This window comes from Lycium barbarum, chromosome 7 (assembly GCF_019175385.1).
Source record: "Lycium barbarum isolate Lr01 chromosome 7, ASM1917538v2, whole genome shotgun sequence".
Classification (NCBI taxonomy): domain Eukaryota; kingdom Viridiplantae; phylum Streptophyta; class Magnoliopsida; order Solanales; family Solanaceae; genus Lycium; species Lycium barbarum.
In genome coordinates this window covers 113,366,313-113,383,707 of record NC_083343.1, presented here as the reverse complement: position 1 = coordinate 113,383,707, position 17,395 = coordinate 113,366,313, and the positions used below count along the sequence as shown (strand labels likewise).

General features: G+C 34.6%; 3 protein-coding genes across 3 annotated transcripts; 1 reads left to right on the top strand and 2 right to left on the bottom strand.

The window, feature by feature from the left end:
* Window positions 1-6,394: 6,394 nt before the first annotated feature.
* Window positions 6,395-6,751, bottom strand: LOC132601769 (secreted RxLR effector protein 161-like). Its single transcript, XM_060314835.1, has one exon. The coding sequence runs from the start codon at window positions 6,749-6,751 to the stop codon at window positions 6,395-6,397; it is 357 nt and encodes a 118-aa protein (XP_060170818.1).
* Window positions 6,752-12,026: 5,275 nt separating this feature from the next.
* On the bottom strand, window positions 12,027-12,881 carry LOC132601768 (uncharacterized). Its single transcript, XM_060314834.1, has 2 exons — window positions 12,812-12,881; window positions 12,027-12,556 (listed from the first exon to the last, which is right to left on the bottom strand). The coding sequence occupies exons 1-2, from the start codon at window positions 12,879-12,881 to the stop codon at window positions 12,027-12,029; spliced, it is 600 nt and encodes a 199-aa protein (XP_060170817.1).
* Window positions 12,882-14,648: 1,767 nt separating this feature from the next.
* On the top strand, window positions 14,649-17,184 carry LOC132601767 (F-box/kelch-repeat protein At3g23880-like). The gene is made up of 2 exons (XM_060314833.1): window positions 14,649-15,120; window positions 17,105-17,184. Exons 1-2 carry the CDS (start codon window positions 14,649-14,651, stop codon window positions 17,182-17,184), a joined length of 552 nt encoding a protein of 183 aa, XP_060170816.1.
* The last annotated feature ends 211 nt before the right edge of the window (window positions 17,185-17,395 follow it).

Sequence of the window (17,395 nt, the reverse complement as noted above, 5' to 3'; positions counted from 1 at the left end):
TTCATCTTCCATTTCGTGGCAAATACGCAGTGAGTTCACGTGGCTAATATTTGCTCGTACTTCTCTTGGAAAATCTTGCTTCTTCACATGTTTAACTAATCGTGCGTTATGCTAAATATGTTATGTTACTCCATAATTAGAGGTACTATAAGTCTAATTATAATCTAAACATAACATATTACTACTATGTAAAGGGACCAAAAGTGCAAATTCTACCTAATTCAAGATTAAATATTATAAGGACCAAAATTAAATGTTACTAATGATTAAGAGATGAAGAGTGAAATTAGTCATATTTTCGTCTTTGTTATTGTGAATGCAAATTCCATCTCTCATCTTTCATTTCGTGCCAAATACACAATCTAATTGCATGGCTAATTTTTGCTCGTACTTCTGTTGAAAAATCTTGCTTCTTTACCTGTAGTCAAGCCGTCACTAATTGAATTTTACTAGGCATGCTAATTTCATTGACTTGGGAACCTATGAAACTTGCTGCGCATAGATATTGTTATAATTAAATGATCATCTATACCACTTTGTATAGAGTTTTCTAGTTTCTATATAAAGATTTGCTATTCCAAAATTTTCATGGGAAGATATATTGATAACTGAACACAAAGTCTTATTGTTAGTTCCTTAAAACTATTAGTTAACACGCGTAATTTCTAGAAATTATTGTTCTTTTCGTTCCAAAAAGGTTTAGAGATCAAGAGGTCAATATATCCATTTTTCGTGTGACTTCGTATATCGATTCCTTAATTATTATTTTTTGGGAATGAACACATATTCATAACTCTACAAAAGTTCAATAAATCACAATTTTCTTAATAAACTAAATTTCTTATTGTTTTTGACAAAGCTAAACAAATAGTAATTTTTTATTTCTCATGCGCGTACAGTTTCTTATAAAATAGAATAAATAAATATAATACTAACAATTAATTTTATTATCAATGAAAAAAAAATTGTATGCAATCTTAACGGTTAAAGCGATAACCGAATCAATAGCAATCAATAACCGAGGATTAACTAATAACCAATTAATCGATATTTTAACGGGTTTTTAACGGGTTAGCATATCTACAAACCGATAACCAATAAATCAAATCGATAACTTCCAAAACCGAACCAAACTGAACATATGCAGCCCTACTGTGCCATGTACACAAGAATACTAAATTATCCCTTCGAGGGACATCCGTTAAAAAAAAGTATTGGTTACAGTAAAATACACCATGCTTTGCATTTTCAATGAATGTTTTGCCATAAAACTTAAATTCTCATGGAATACTTTTCACAATTTTTGAATTTGCAGGTCAATAAACAACGATACTGACGTAAACCAAACATACATAGAAATTTCAAACGTCCTAAGAAGCATCAATTAAAGAAAACATGGTACATCCATTTAATTTATGGACAATAGACCACTCTATAGTTGGTTCCAGTAGCACAAGTAAAGGTAATAGTAGAATCATCTTTAGGATAATTGAAAGAAGTTGAACATCTATTCTTAAAGAACTTAGAAAAAGTAGTCGGACCACAATTACCAGTTGTGCAACAATATTGGTCAATCTTGTAAACGGTACAAGGATTGTGACATCCTCCGGTGTCCTTAATTCATTAGGACACTATCCTATGATGTCTGCAGTACAATTAATCCTAACTGAGCAATTGTCTGTGGATTCAGGGCTAAATTCTAATTGCAAATTGAAACCATTGACAAGAGATATGTCCAAGTAATCAATATAGTTGAATTGGTTTAAGGCGTATTCGGCTAAAGTATTTGGGGGTGTACCATAATCTTGACACTCAAGGAGTCCTTTGCAATCCCCTGTTTGACATTGAACTATTGGAAAAAATAATCTTAGTCAAATTCGGTTGTGTGCTTAATTGATTACACACAATTCTGTAAAACCTAAAAAGCTAAGAATGCAAGAATAAAGTAATGGAAATTCAGTGAAGTGTATAGAAGAAGTGAAAAAGAGAGTTTATTATCAACAAATCCAATGGGTGTACAAACCCCACATAAAATAGCAAGTTTACCCTTCATTATGAATTGGTACATAACAAATTACTACTGTATAGAAATGTGAAGAGGAGGACGACCAAGGGTAGAGTAGTCATTTAGCTCAGTTAGTGCAGGGGTAGAATAATAATTACACATAACTGATTTTAGCAAATCCGTAATCGTTCCCTTTGGGTCTCTCTTTCCTCAAGATCACTTCCAGATTAACAATTGCTAAGGCCTAAGAGGCAGAGAAATGGGCAAAGTACTCGGCCATCTTCCTCAAACCTTTTCTTCTCCCTTGTGCTCAAACTGGGTATATTCCTGTCTGTACTATCAATTTATAATTTAAAGTAGGTTGTAACATTTGATGATGGGTCTTCATGCTTCTATAAAGTAGTTGTACTTTTTTGTTTGTATCGAGCATTATTGAAGTATGCATATGTGAGTTTCTTGTTAAAAGATTTCTGACGTTCACCAGGTGGAGCTGCAGTAAGTTGTTTAACTTTCTTAACCTATAGGGTTCTTTGTCGCTTAGCTTATCACATTAGAATGTAAAGAGTCAATGTTCTTATGCTGGCTATAATCCTAACCTACAATCTTCTTAACAACAAGGTGGTCATTGAGCTAGCATGGTTTCATAATATTCAAGCTGCATTATTATTGAACCTATCATTAGTAATTACACTTTGGGTGATATAAAAGGTATGAGAATTTTTATGAAAATCAAATGTGTTTTAATTGAGTTATTGCTTCTCTTTTTTGGTCTAATTATCAAATTTATCCTACCCACCCATGTTGTTTTTATGCAGTTTTCTTCTCATTGTATTGAAAAATCTTTTTTTTATACAAATCAATAAGAATAGCCATCTATAAATTGTCTTCTCAAACAATAACTTTCGAAGGTTTTGATTTTGTTCATTGTATGATGTTCAAAGCCTTCAGTAGCATTTAATGTTTTGCTGTGTGAGTTCGGACACACTATTTATGGAAACTTTGAGGACATAACATATGCAGATACTTATCATTTTCATCTCCTGCCTAACATTTGAATGGCTCCTTGGCTATTCTTCACAAACTAATTATACGAAGGGAAAATTGAAATAGAGTACTATGTGTGTAGTTTGTATTTGCTGCAGTACTATCTTGGTTTTATTTCATAGTACAATTTTAACTTATCAATCAAAAAAAGTACTATGCGTGTAGTTCAAGTTCTATCATATGACAAGATTGGAAGTTACTTGCTTTTCTTTCACGTGAAGCTTATAATTAATTTTGCAGTATTATGTATTGATTCCTATGGCGTGTTCACGATTGGATTTTGCAGTATCAGATATTTGAGAATATGCTGATACATCCGAGGTATGCGATGAAGCACTTAAGTATCTCAAGAAAGGAGAACATGGTAGAAGTTCATCCCAGTAGAGTGCCTGGTATGATGAGCTTTCACAGGTTCTAACAAGCTTTGAAAGTTAAGAGATTAGGATTTTCTTGTGGAAATTTGTGTCATATTGTCACTGAATTATCAAAAATTTAATGTTGGTCCTTGTGTTATTTAGACACATTTTTAGACACATTTAACCTTCATTTGAAATGTGTAATATTGATACTTCTGCTAGTGAATCTTCAAAAATTTGATGAATTATTGATTATTAACTATGTAAAATTAATTATGCATTATGCTAAATTTGTATTGTCAGTCTACAATTAAAAGTATTATAGGTTTAATAATAATCTATTAATAACATATTAACTATTAAGTTCTACGTAAAGGTCGCGAAAATGCATGTGCTAATTAATTCAAAGTTAAATCGCCTTGAATTACAATTTATAAAGATCAGAATTAGAGTTTACCAATAATTAAAGGATTAAATGTGTGACTATCCCTTTTCTTATCGTTGTTATGGTGACCGCAAAGTACACCTCTCATTTTTCTTCTGTTACATATACCTGTTCGCGTAGCTAATTTTTGCTCGTACTTCTCTTGAAAAATCTTGCTTCTAGACCTGTTTAATTAACCATGCATTATGCTAAATTTATATTATTCTTCATAATTAAAAGTATAATAGGTCTTATAATAATCTGAATATATATTTACTACGTCAGGGGGCCGAAAATGCACATTCTAAGTATTTAAGGTTAAATATTACAATGGCCAAAATTACAGTTTACTAATAACTAAGGAATCAAAGGTATGATTATTCAAACAGATAACTTTCAAAACCAATAATCGATAAGTCATATCAATAACTTTCAAACCGAACTGAATCAATCTTATACGCAGCCCTACTGCCATGTACACAAGAATACTACCAATATATTGGTCATAAATTATCCCTTCGAGGGACATCCGTTATAAAATGTATTGGTTACATGAAAATATGCCACATGCTTTGTATTTTCAATGAATGTTGCCATAATACTTGAAATTCTCATTGAATACTTTTCACAATTTTTTGAATTTTCAGCTCAATAAATAGCAACAATGATGTAAACTGAACTTACACAGAAATTTCAAACGTCCTAAGAAGCAGCAATTAGACAAAATATGTTACATCCATTTAATTTATGGACAAAAGACCACTCTATACTTGGTTCCACTAGGGCAAGTAAAGGTATAGTTGAATCGTCTTTAGGATAAAGTTGAACATCAATCCTTAAAGAACTTCAAAAACGTAGTCGGACCACAAATACTAGGTGTCCTTAATTCATTAGGACACTATCCTATGATGTCTGCAGTGCAGCTAATACTAGCAGAGCATTTATCAGAGATATGTAGATCTTGTGATCTTAAACTAAAAATATGTCGAACATATCAAATGTCCTTGAATCGTATGATCTTAAACATGACATGTAAGAGGTTAGAATTTAAGAGTTGCTAAATATATAAGTGAAATTAAATTTTAGGGATTTTTACACTCTATACCAATTAGGGAAAAATAATTACCTGGTTTAGCTTATGTTTATTTATTTTTTTACACGCTGTAGCCACAGTTTTAGCAGGTGAGATGAGAAGAGTGTCATCGCCGTCGCCGGTTTGGACACTGTTGGCATCGCCGGTGACTGAGCGACGTGGTGTTTTTTTGACCGGCTGCGTTCCGCCAGATTCCAGTTGTAGCTTGCTGGAGAAACTCCGATTCAACTCCGATTAAAAACTCCGATAAGCCAAGTTTCCATCTGCAGCTACAATGGAAACTAGATCTTCAAAGAGGAGAAAACCCACAAACCATATCCATTTCCATCCGCTTCAACACAATATTCAACCTTAATAATCCCTTCCCTTGCACAAGAAATCAATGTAGAAATACAATCAGAGCTGCTTGTGTAAGATTAACTTAATTCACCCTGGATTTTGAACACAACAATCTTACATGGAGATAATACAGAAAACATACCTGATGCGGAAGACATTATCATGAACGCGGAAGCGTTGTTTGTAGAAATTGGTTTCTACCTCCTTGCCCTAACCTTATGTTACCACAGCCGTCAATGATGGAAAAGTATATAGAAGAAGTGGTAACCCTAATGGGTGGAGGGAGGACCAATTTATAGGGGTTGAGACTTAATCCGGTACATCCATCAAGTAACTGATCTAACAGACGAGATTTATTCTTCATTAAATATTATTATGGGCTTTACATTAATTGGGCCACACATAAGAATAATAAATATTTTTACATTCTCTCACTTGGCCTAATTACCACATAACGCTAATATTTAACGACATAAACATTAGTTGCGCATAAAATAAATCTCTTATATAACGTCCATCATACATACCATAATATGACAAACCACTAATGCGAGTTCTGATGGTTATACATAATTTTGTGCTACATACTCCCTTCCATATACTACAACATTAGTAAATTATCATACTAGGTTCATAAGCTATAAAACATTTAACATTATGGTCCACAATAGTGTCTCATGGAGACTTATCCTGTAATATCTCAAAACAATAATGTGTACACCATTATGAGAAACAAGAAATTCATTAAAGTATATCACAAAACACATAATTGAGAGTGTCAAACATCTTAAAGAAAAACATTAATCATAAGTACAACCAAGACCCATTCAATGTACATGTTCTTTAAATATCTTTGGTTGTAAACCTTTCGTTAATGGATCAGCAATCATGAGATCAGTTCTAATATTCTCAAGTGACACCCTTCGTTTCTGAACTTCATCCTTGACGGTAAAGTACTTTAATTCCATATGTTTGGCACCTTTGGAGTACTTATCGTTCTTGGAGAAGAATATTGCTGCAGTATTATCACAATAAATTTTCAGCGGCTTGGTAATGGTGTCAACAACCCCAAGTCCTGAAATAAAGTTCCGCAGCCATAATGCATGAATTGTGGCTTTAAAACATGCCACAAATTATGCTTCCATTGTGGATGTAGCAATGACGGATTGCTTAGCACTCTTCCACGATATTGCTCCTTCATCTAATAGGAACAAGTAACCAAAAGTGGACTTTCTAGTGTCAACACATCCACCATGATCTGAATCCGAGTATCCAATAACTTCCAAACTGTTGGATCTCCTATACGTGAGCATGTAATCCTTCGTTCCTTTTAGGTACCTCAAAACTTTCTTTGCAGCTTTCCAATGATCAATTCCTGGATTACTCTGATATCTTCCCAGCATTCCGACCGCAAAACTAATATCCAGTCTTGTGCAAGTTTGAGCATACATCAAACTTCCAACAATAGAAAAGTAAGGAATTGACGCCATTTCTTTTCATTCTACATTATTTTTTGGACACTGCATGAGATTAAATTTGTCCCCTTTTTTAATTGGAACAACTCCTGCTGAACAATTGTTCATGTTAAATCTCTCAAGAACTCTTTCGATATAGCCTTTCTGAGTCAGTCCCAATAGTCCTTGTGATCTATCACTGAATATTTCTATCCCTATCACATAGGGTGCCTCACCCATATCTTTCATTTCAAAATTCTTAGAGAGAAAATCTTTCATCTCAAGTAATATGCCCAAATCATTAGCAGCAAGCAAAATATCGTCAACATATAGGACTAAGAATATGAACTTGCTCCCACTGACATTTTGGTATATATACCGATCAACGGTGTTTTCCTTAAATTCAAAAGATGTTATGGTATCATTAAACTTTATATACCATTGTCGTGAGACTTGTTTGAGTCCATGTATTGACTTCTTTAATTTACACAGCATTTGACTTTTTCCTTTAATTTTGAAACCCTCTGGTTGGTCCATATAAACTTCCCCCTCGAGGTCTCCATTAAGAAAGACAGTTTTCACATCCATTTGGTGTAACTATAAATCATAATGAGCCACCAAATCCATAGTAATCTTTAACGAGTCTTTCTTTAAGACCGGTTAAAGGTCTCTTTATAATTAATGCCTCTTTTCTGAGTATAACCTGTAACACCTCGTAGCTTCGGGCGAAAGTTTGACTCATAAGATGATAATATAATGGAACCAATATGAGGGTTATAGGAAGTGTTTTGAAAACCAATTAAGTCATAAGAAATGTCTTTGGGCAAAGCAAAGTTGAAAACCACCTTACGGGGCATGTTTGCAAGTGAGTTTATAGAAGGTCTTACTTCCAACGATCATAACCCCATTATTAATTTCGAATTTGGGAAAACTTCCTTGATAAAAGTTGTATCCCTTTGAAATATATTTCCAACGGTATATTATGGAGGTCAAACGGACATCTGTGCAAAGAGTTATGCCCATTTTACTGAAGCCTGTCTTCGTTGGAAAATTGGTGACTTCGACGGGAAGATCGACGCTCCGTCGATCTGATCGACGGTTCGTCTTTTGAATCGTCGATTGTGCATTGTTCACTGGAAATTTGACAATTCGATGAAGCAGATCGACGGTCCGTCGATCTGATCGACGGTTCGTCCTTTGAACCGTCGATTGTGCATTGTTCACTGGAAATTTGATCAATTCGACGGAGCAGATCGACGTTAACGTCGATCTGATCGACGTTTCGTCATTTGAACCGTCGTTTGGCCCGCTAAGTACGTTTTCGGGTCAAAGGTCGGGTTTACGCGTTTTTGTTTTGTTATATTTGGGATTTGGGGTTTATTTCTCCATCCCCATACACGAAAACTCTCTCTAAACTCATAGAGAACAAGTCCCAAACCTCAAGATCTTCCAAGGTAAGTTTCTATCATGATTCTAGATTGAATCCAAGTCCCTAATCTCTTTCTAACTTGAGTAAACCCTTTTAATCTATAGAGTTATGATTGGAACATTATAGTTGGAGGTGAAAACCCTAGAACCCGAATTCAAGAGGATTGGACTTCAAAAAGGTAATGTTTCTACCCTCTAAACATTTATAGTTGTGAATTGATGGGTTCTTGGGAGAATAGTAAATGGGTTTGATAAAGAGGATTATATGAACAATGCTAAAGTTTTGGATTGTTGACTTGGGATTGTTGTATTCATGTGGGTGATGAAGAATGATGTTAATTACATCTAATTAAGATTGTAGAATCACCTAGAAGTAATAGAATGGGAATTGGGCGAAGAAATCACCATTAATGAAGGTTGTGGAGCTTCATGCCCACCAAGTGTTTGATAAAATGCGTAGATGAACAAAACATGGATATTGTTGCTAATATAGAATCCCTATGGCCTGTATTATTATAGATTAAAGTTGAAGGGATTGAAGGACATTGTGATACGCTCAAAAGCAGGAAGTCAAGGTATGTAGGCGCTATCCACGTGTGGGAACATCCTTGTTCTTCCCCATGTTTCAGTATTCCATGATTACACTCCAAGTTTTAAGATTCTAGGCATATTCATGTTGAACCCTAGACACTTGAACCATGATGTATATTATATGGTCAGTTACAATTCAGTTTGATTAGTCTTAATTTACTGTTTTGGTAATTGAGACTCGGTCCGTAATCTATGAAAAACCCATGACTTGCATTCCATGGGTTCTATAACACAAGATATGAGATGTTATGCTTATTTTCATGAAAAACTTTTATATATGTATTTATTGTCATGTCTTCATGTACCCATGTACATGTTAAGATTCAGAAATCATGTTTTCAGTTATTTCATGTTCGGGAGTTGTATTAATACCGAGAAGGCTCAGATAGCCTGAAACTACGTATGCCAACGTAGGATAAGGATCGCTCCGCCTAGTTAGGACGATTCCTTCATAAATTTTCCCATTGAGGGATTTTGGATCCATTCATGTCATGTTCATGTCTCGTGTCCCGGCAAGGTACGAGATGGCTTAGCTGATCGGGCAGAGATCAGACTCCACGTTTCTCCCCGTGGTGGTTCATGTCGGTATTACAGAATATTATAGAATATTACAGATCATTACAGATTTCTTTGTGTTGACAGCACTCATGTTTATGATCAGTTTCAGTTTCAATTTCATGTTCATGTATCATGTGCCTGCTATTTCTCTCATGTGTTTACATACCAGTACATTCAATGTGCTGACGTCCCCTTTTTATTGCCTTGGGGGCCTGCATTTCACGATGCAGGTACTGACGTACAGGACAACGCACCTGCTCAGTAGGACAACTCTCATATCAGCTTTTGGGTGAGCCTCATTCTCTTCGGGGTTTAGTTAGTTGTTTACCTTATGTCATTGATGCATTAAGGGTATGCTGGGGGCCTTGTCCCAGCAAGTATATTTTATGTTCAGACTCAGGTTAGAGGTTTCGTAGACTAGACAAGTCAGATATGGCATGTCAGACATTTGGAGTCGTATAGCCATTTGGGCTCACTCATGTTTAAACAAGCATTTTATTAAGTATTATGACTTACCATGTTTTATAAAGGCTCATCATGCATTCACGTTATACTCCGCTGATGTTATGTATCATGATGATTCAGCAAGCCATGTGGTTCGCTCGGTCACATGCAGTCAGGCACCGAGTGCCGTGTTACGTCCAGGCCATGGTTCGGGGCGTGACATAACCCTTGGCAACAAGTCTGGCTTTATATCGTTCAATGTTTCCATTTGATTTTAACTCTTCTTTCATGGCATCAATCCATTTGTCAGACTCAGTACTTTCTATGTCTTATGAAAATGAAACCGGATCTTTATTAAGTCCAATGTCAAAATTTGACTCTTGTAAATAAACCACATAATCGTCTGGAATAGCCGATCTTCTTTCTCTTTGATATTTTCTCAATGGAACTGTTTGTGATTCATTTGCGTAAGATATTTGTGAGTTAGTTCCTTCCTGGAGTGTTTCATTCAAATGTTGTTCAGTATTGTCAAAGTGTTCTTCGACAATAGGAACAATATTTGTTATTAGTGTGGAAGTAGGCACATTCATGGGTAATTGAACATTAACCCTTATCTCATTTATTTCCACATTTTGACATTCGACACTCCCACTAACTTCACCATTTTCAGTGAATCTTGCATTACCGATTTCAACAATTCTTGAGCTATGGTTTGGATAGTAAAACCTATACCCTTTAGATTTCTCTGGGTAACCAATAAAGTAACCACTTACTGTTAGAGAATCTAATTTCTTTTCATGTGGATTATAAATTCTAGCCTCCGTTGGGCAGCCCCAAACATGCATGTGTCTTAAACTAGGTTTCCTTCCAGTCCACAATTCAAAAAGAGTCTTTAAAACTGCCTTACTAGGAATCCTGTTTAATAAATACACAGTGTTACTAAGAGCAGACATCTACAAAGTTTTGGGTAATGAGGAATTACTTATCATACTCCTAACCATATCCATAAGTGTCCGATTACGCCTTTCTGCAACCCCATTTTATTGAGGTGTTCCTGGCATAGTATATTGTGCACATATGCCATGTTCCTCGAGGAACTTTGCAAATGGACCTGGACATTGTCCCGATTTGCTATATTTTCCATAAAATTCACCACCTCTATCTGACCTAGCGATTTTCACTTTTCTATCTAATTGCCTTTCAACCTCATTGACGTACGCTTTGAGGGCATCCGTTGCTTGAGATTTTTCTTTCAGCAAGTAGATATATCCAGAACGTGAAAAACCATCAATAAAAGTAATAAAATATTTTTCTCCAGCAAAAGATGGAACATCAAAAGGTCCGTAAATATCAGTGTGTATAATTTCAAGAAGGTGGGTGCTTCTAGTGGCACCTTTCTTACTATGCTTGATTTGCTTTCCCTTAATGCAATCCAAACATATATCAAGATCAGTAAAATCTAATTCGGGAGAATCTCATTCTTGACTAATCTTTCTAACCTTTCTTTAGATATATGACCCAAACGCCTGTGCCATGAGTAAGTAGAACTTTCATTCAGTGAACTACGTTTAATTCCAATATTTTGATGTATAGCAAGAATGGATTCAGAAAAAACATTATCGAGTTTCAATTTATATAAACCATCAATAAGAACACCAGAACCATAAAAAAAACGACATTCTTATATAAACATCCATGTCCAAACTTAAAATCAAATCCAGAAACATTAAGTCTTGAAAGAGAAATCAAATTCCGAGAAACTGAAGGAACATAAAGAGTCTGTAATAGATCAAGGTGATGTCAGTCTCCAAGATCAAACAATAAGTCCCTATGCCTTCAATTGGAGACTTCATACGATTTCCCATGAACAAGAAATCCTTATTTGGATTTATAGTTTGGATCGTAAGAAATCCCTGCAATATAGTGGATACATGAGTAGTTGCACCAGAATCAAGCCACCAAGTATAATTAGGAACTTCTACTAAATTTGATTTGAAACATACAAAAGCACTAAAAGTACCTTTCTTTTCGAACCAAGCTTTATGTTTCGGGCAATCTTTCTGATAGTTTCCTTCCTTTCTATAGAAATGACACACATCTGCCTTGAGTTCCTTATGAGCATCCTGTTGAACTTTAGCAGGTGCTTTCTTCTTTTTGAACTTGTTGGCCTTCACTTTAAGTCCTTTACCAGCTCCTTGACCCATGAGGTTAATAGAATGACCTCCTTGTTTCTTAAGTCTTGATTCCTCCTGAGTAAGCATACTGAATATTCACTAACATCCCACTTATCCTAAATAGTGTTATAGTTAATTTGGAATGGTCCATACTCAGGAGGCAATGAGTTTAGAATAAACTGAACCAAGAAGGAGTTATCCACTTTCATCCCCAAGGTCCGGAGTCTTGTTGCAATATTAGTCATCTCGATGATATGATTTTGCATACTACACGACCCATCAAATTTCATGGTCGTGAGTTCAGCCATTAGTGTACCAGCGAGAGACTTATCAGCAGAACGAAAACATTCTTCCACAAACTTCAGGTATTCCTTGGCACTTTCTGTTTGTGGAATAGTACTCTTAATGTTGTTGGCAATAGTTATTCGCATAAACATAAGGCTCAATCTGTTAGAGTGTTCCCATGCTTTATGGAAAGACTTCTCATCGTCACTGCTTGTATCAGTAATAGCAATGGATTTTTCTTTCAGCAGGCCCAAGTCAAGATCCATCACACCTAAGTGGAACTGGACTTGTTCATGCCATTCAGAGAAGTTCAATCTGTTGAACACAGTAGCAGATGAAGCAAGCGAATGAAGAGGAATAGCTGAAAAATAGATATACATATGCTCACAAATTAGAAAATAATGTGGATTCAGTAAAACAATAAAAGTATATCGTAATTCTCCTTTGGGTGATACTACGTCATACTATCATAATTTAAATGCCATATTCAGCTTTAACAGGCAATTAAATATTTTCAATCAAACATATATGACATCTTTGGATATACAATACATATTTGATTAAATAATATTAATTTACCTCATTATGTTCACTACTCATAGAATAATCGATTCACCTTTGGGCAAATCCTTAAGTTCTAGCATTAGTGAACGTCCATTTATCCATTTATTTTCAGTAATTGGCATTTCGTTAGTTTAATGGATAAATGAAAAATTTTATGTATGCATATTTTTCTTAAACATACTAGTTCGGCCACTTTGGTGACTAACAAACTATATTAACATAAATGCACACATAAAATAAATATCATAACTTTCTATGCATGTGAATATTTTCAACATTTTAGCTTGGTCACTTTAGTGACTAACAAACTATATGAACATTAGTACATGCATAATGTTAACATCAATATAATGTATGTGTAAATATTAGTCATTCTAGTTTGGTCACATTGGTGACTAACAAACTATACAACTTTAGACACATACACTATCACTTAATGTAAAGAACACTTTTCATGATCGCACATATAAGAATTAAATCACATATGTGTAACAGCAAAAATTATGCATTCCAGAATCTTTCATAATGAAAACATCACTTTAATGGTCTAAAAACAGTAAACATAACATTATAACCCATAATCATTACATCATGTGAAACTAAAGTGTAGTTTCAGAATATCTGCAAAGTAACTTTGTTGATAAAACTTTATAACTCAACTACTAGCTGAGCATAAATATTTAAATTGATTAATTGGACAAAATCAGCTTCCATACAATCATAAGAAATCAAATTAAGATTATATAAGTACAACCAATAAATGTAACCGGACCTACTAACTGACACTATCTTGGATATACAATTCCCCAAAGGTATTCACGCCCAGAAACAAACATTAGTAAATTCCCATAAAACCTTTTATTACCTAATCATCAATTGATTTAATATTAATTTACGGATCACTTAATAGCTTTAAGAAACCTTAAGAAAACATGATGGGTCAGCCACCATATACAGTTTAATCAAAGTTCAATCTTACGATTTTTTTTCCAGTAAGCACAAGTTCCATATATCATAATATTGTCTCTCTTATACGAAGATTATTGGTTCAAATATCCAGGCTCTTGATACCACATATAAGATTAACTTAATTCACATACGATCTTGAACACAATAATCTTACATGGAGATAATACGGAAAACATACCTGATGGAAGACATTATAATGAAAGCGGAAGCGTTATTTGTAGAAATTGGTTTCTACCTCCTTGCCCTAACCAGTGGCGGAGCCACACTATACCAAGAGTGTTCATCCGAACTCCCTCGGCAGAAAAAAATACTGTTTTTACAAGGTTAAAATTATTTTTTATGTATATATAGTAGATGTTGAACTCCCTTAGGCTTCTTCGTATGTTTACTTTTTTATATTTTGAACCCCCTCGACGGAAATCCTGGCTCCGCCATCAGCCCTAACCTTACGTTATCACAACCGTCAATGATGGAAAAGTGTATAGAAGAAGTGGTAACCCTAATGGGTGGAGGGAGGACCAATTTATAGGGGTTGAGACTTAATCCGGTACGTCCATCAAGTAACCGATCTAACGGTCGAGATTTATTCTTCATTAAATATTATTATGGGCTTTACATTAATTGGGCCACACATAAGAATAATAAAAATTCTTACAGCCTGTACGTAAAATCACTCTTACAATTCAAGTGTGTTTCAAAATCATGGCTCGCTTTAATCTCTAGCCCAGAATTCGTAAAAATACATCTTCATTCATCAGCTAATGACAAAGAAAACAAGCACCACAGGGTTATTTTAAACTTAATATGCATTCTCAAGGACTTTTCTTTAAATTCCATATTTTACAACTCAATTACTGAGGCAACTGAAATGTGTAATTATCCCATGCAAAACTTTAATATCAGGTGGTGTGATTCTGACAATGGATTATAGACCAAACAAGACCGATAAGAAATGGCCTCAATCAGGTGTTAATTTATGTAATTGGAACCCATCCATTAGGAAGTATAAGAAATTGCCTGAATCAGGAGTTAAATCGAGGCCAACTTGCTCTCGCTATTTTAGATATGGTTTTGGATATGATGAGTTACATGACGATTATATATTAGTTGTTATCTTCAATATGTTTGATGATAATCCTAAGTACAAGACGAATATTAAAATTTATAGTCTGAAAAATGATTCTTGGAGAACGGTTCGGGATTTTTTGGAAGGTTCTGTGATAGATTGTTCAGCTAAGTTTGTCAAGGGGAAGCTTTATTGGACGTCAGCTTTAGGTACCATTTCTTTTAATTTAGCAAATGAGAAATGGGATACGGTAGAGCAACCCGATTATGGAAAAGGCAATTTTGATTTGATGTTGGGAGTTTTGGGAAGCGATCTTGTTGAACTTTGTAACTATGAAAGGAGCCATTCCATGTGTGGGTTATGAAGGATTATGGAGTTAAAGCATCTTGGACAAAGATGTTCACCATCAATTTTCCTGATGATCATGGGAATTATAACTATTATCCACCCTATTGCATGTCGTTTTCCACCTTTTTTTGCCAGTCATATAAGGGTAAAATTTTACTTCTGTATCGGTCAGTTTTCATGATATACAATCCGAAGGATGATTCTATCAGACAACCAAAAGTTACTGAATTTAAGTGGTGTTTTACGCCAGAAATCTTAGTTGAAAGCCTTGTTAATCCCCTTATTGATAGTTGATCACCAGGGACATGATAACCATGAAGACTTGAAAATCATGTCGTCGATAACTTGCAAGTGTTCAGCTCTATCCATTTTCCACTAGTACATTTAACTAGTCAATGTTCTTTTCTTGCACGTCATTTTTATCATATATATAGAACAAGACGGTGAATATCTATGAATTTCTCATCATATTTGCTTGTATTGCGTGGAACCTTATAAGCATTCCTCCTTTTTATTCTGTCACTATTTACATGAAACAAAAGTTATAACAAGGTTGTTGTATATTGTTTTCAAAGTTCAAGCTAGAGGATGTAAATTGCTGTATTGAACAGAGTTTTAAAAGGCATCATTTTAACGAGAACACGAGATTTAGGAAACAAAGCTGCAACACTATTAATTTTCTCTTTCTGGCAAGCTTTTTCTTTCTTTTACTTCTTTGGTAAATTAATGGTTGAATCTTGTTTCACTCTGACAAACATTGTGAACGAGAATGCGAGATTTAGAGGAAACAAAGCTGCAATAGTCATGAGACTGGAGAGATATAGAGGTTGTTTCCAATAGACTCTTGGCTCGAGCAAAGCATTATCCATTGACAAACAGTGTTTTCAATTTTTTTTTTTTGAAGAAAAGCTTCCAAAATTGATGGCCAAACGGGAGCTAAATGTTAGTTGAGGCAACACAATTTTTTTTTGGTTGGAAAGAGATAGATGTCATAAAAGTTAGAGAAGTGCTAGAAGCACTTGCAAGAGTACTGGAAGAACTACCTATATATTGGTTGTACTGAATACTATCCGAAATTTTTATACCATGTCAGAATAACTTGCAGATAAAATATATATTAAGTAGGTGCTGATCATGAAAGGAGATATAAAAAGGGTCTGATCGACTGAGATTGTTATTGTGGACACATATTTCATTTCTTTTGTTACCTTTCTTAAAGGATTTTAAACATTCATCTATTTGATTCAACCAAAAGAGTATTGGGATTATGATTCCTTACTGTCCGATGGGAGTCAGCTGTTGATTTACTTAGTTGTTTAGTTTATACATGAATACTTTTAAGGCTATACAGATCAATCTTATGTTTTATGTCTGTTGATTTGTCGTATAATGAGCAGGATGATTAAAAGGTGAGAGAAAAGTTTAGAGAGGAGAATACAACAGCCAATTTCAGCGAATACACTTTAGTAATGATGAAAAATGCATCATAAAATCCTTAGGCTAGTGAGAAGAGAAAGGCCCCTTTTTTTCCTTCTTTGCTTTGTAATATTTTCGTAATCAATGCTTGTGTTATCATCTTCTACTGTGAAATCAACTTCTTAGAGTTTGCAAGTTAGTTATTGTGGGTTGTGGAACTTTATAGTCATTATACAACTCTTTACTCAGCTTGAATATTGTAGATAAAAAAATCCATACATTTCTATCCAAAAAAACAAATACTGAAAAATGAACTTTTGTTTCATTTATTGGTAGAGGTCAGGATCAGCTAGATATATGGGGAATGAAGATTTTTTTTTTTAATTGAAACTCAGCATGGTCTATAATTTAAGATTGCAATCGAAAAGAAAATGAAATGGACATGATGACAACCGAATATTAAGGGGTTCTTTTCAGCCATATTGATATTACGTTTTAGTGGCGTCTTAAAAGTGCAGTCAGTGATGTAGTTTTCGTAAAATGCAGTTAAGATGAGTGAGTTGAGCTTGCGATTGAGCAACAATGGTGTCACAACAATGGCGGTTTGGAGAGAAGGTGAGAGATAAGCGGATGAAGATATTTTGAAGAAATGCTCAACTGATTTATTTCATCACAATGCTAAAGTATATATACCATCAACCTAGTCAACTAACTGAATTAGGAAAATGACAGCTAAGCTACTGCTGGACCCCACTTTCTAGCTCCTATCACTAACCAGCTGATTACAATATCAACTAACTGATTATTACAAAAGCTACCTAATCATTACAATTGTAG

Excerpts from the sequence above, each read along its gene's own strand:
- LOC132601769 (XM_060314835.1), bottom strand. The coding sequence starts at position 6,751 with ATGGCGTCAATTCCTTACTTTTCTATTGTTGGAAGTTTGATGTATGCT.
- LOC132601768 (XM_060314834.1), bottom strand. The coding sequence starts at position 12,881 with ATGCCAATTACTGAAAATAAATGGATAAATGGACGTTCACTAATGCTA. Across the intron at positions 12,557-12,811 it reads ACTTAAGGATTTGCCCAAAG|CTATTCCTCTTCATTCGCTT; the intron begins GTGAATCGATTA and ends TCTATTTTTCAG.
- LOC132601767 (XM_060314833.1), top strand. The coding sequence starts at position 14,649 with ATGGATTATAGACCAAACAAGACCGATAAGAAATGGCCTCAATCAGGT. Across the intron at positions 15,121-17,104 it reads AAGCGATCTTGTTGAACTTT|TTAAGATGAGTGAGTTGAGC; the intron begins GTAACTATGAAA and ends CGTAAAATGCAG.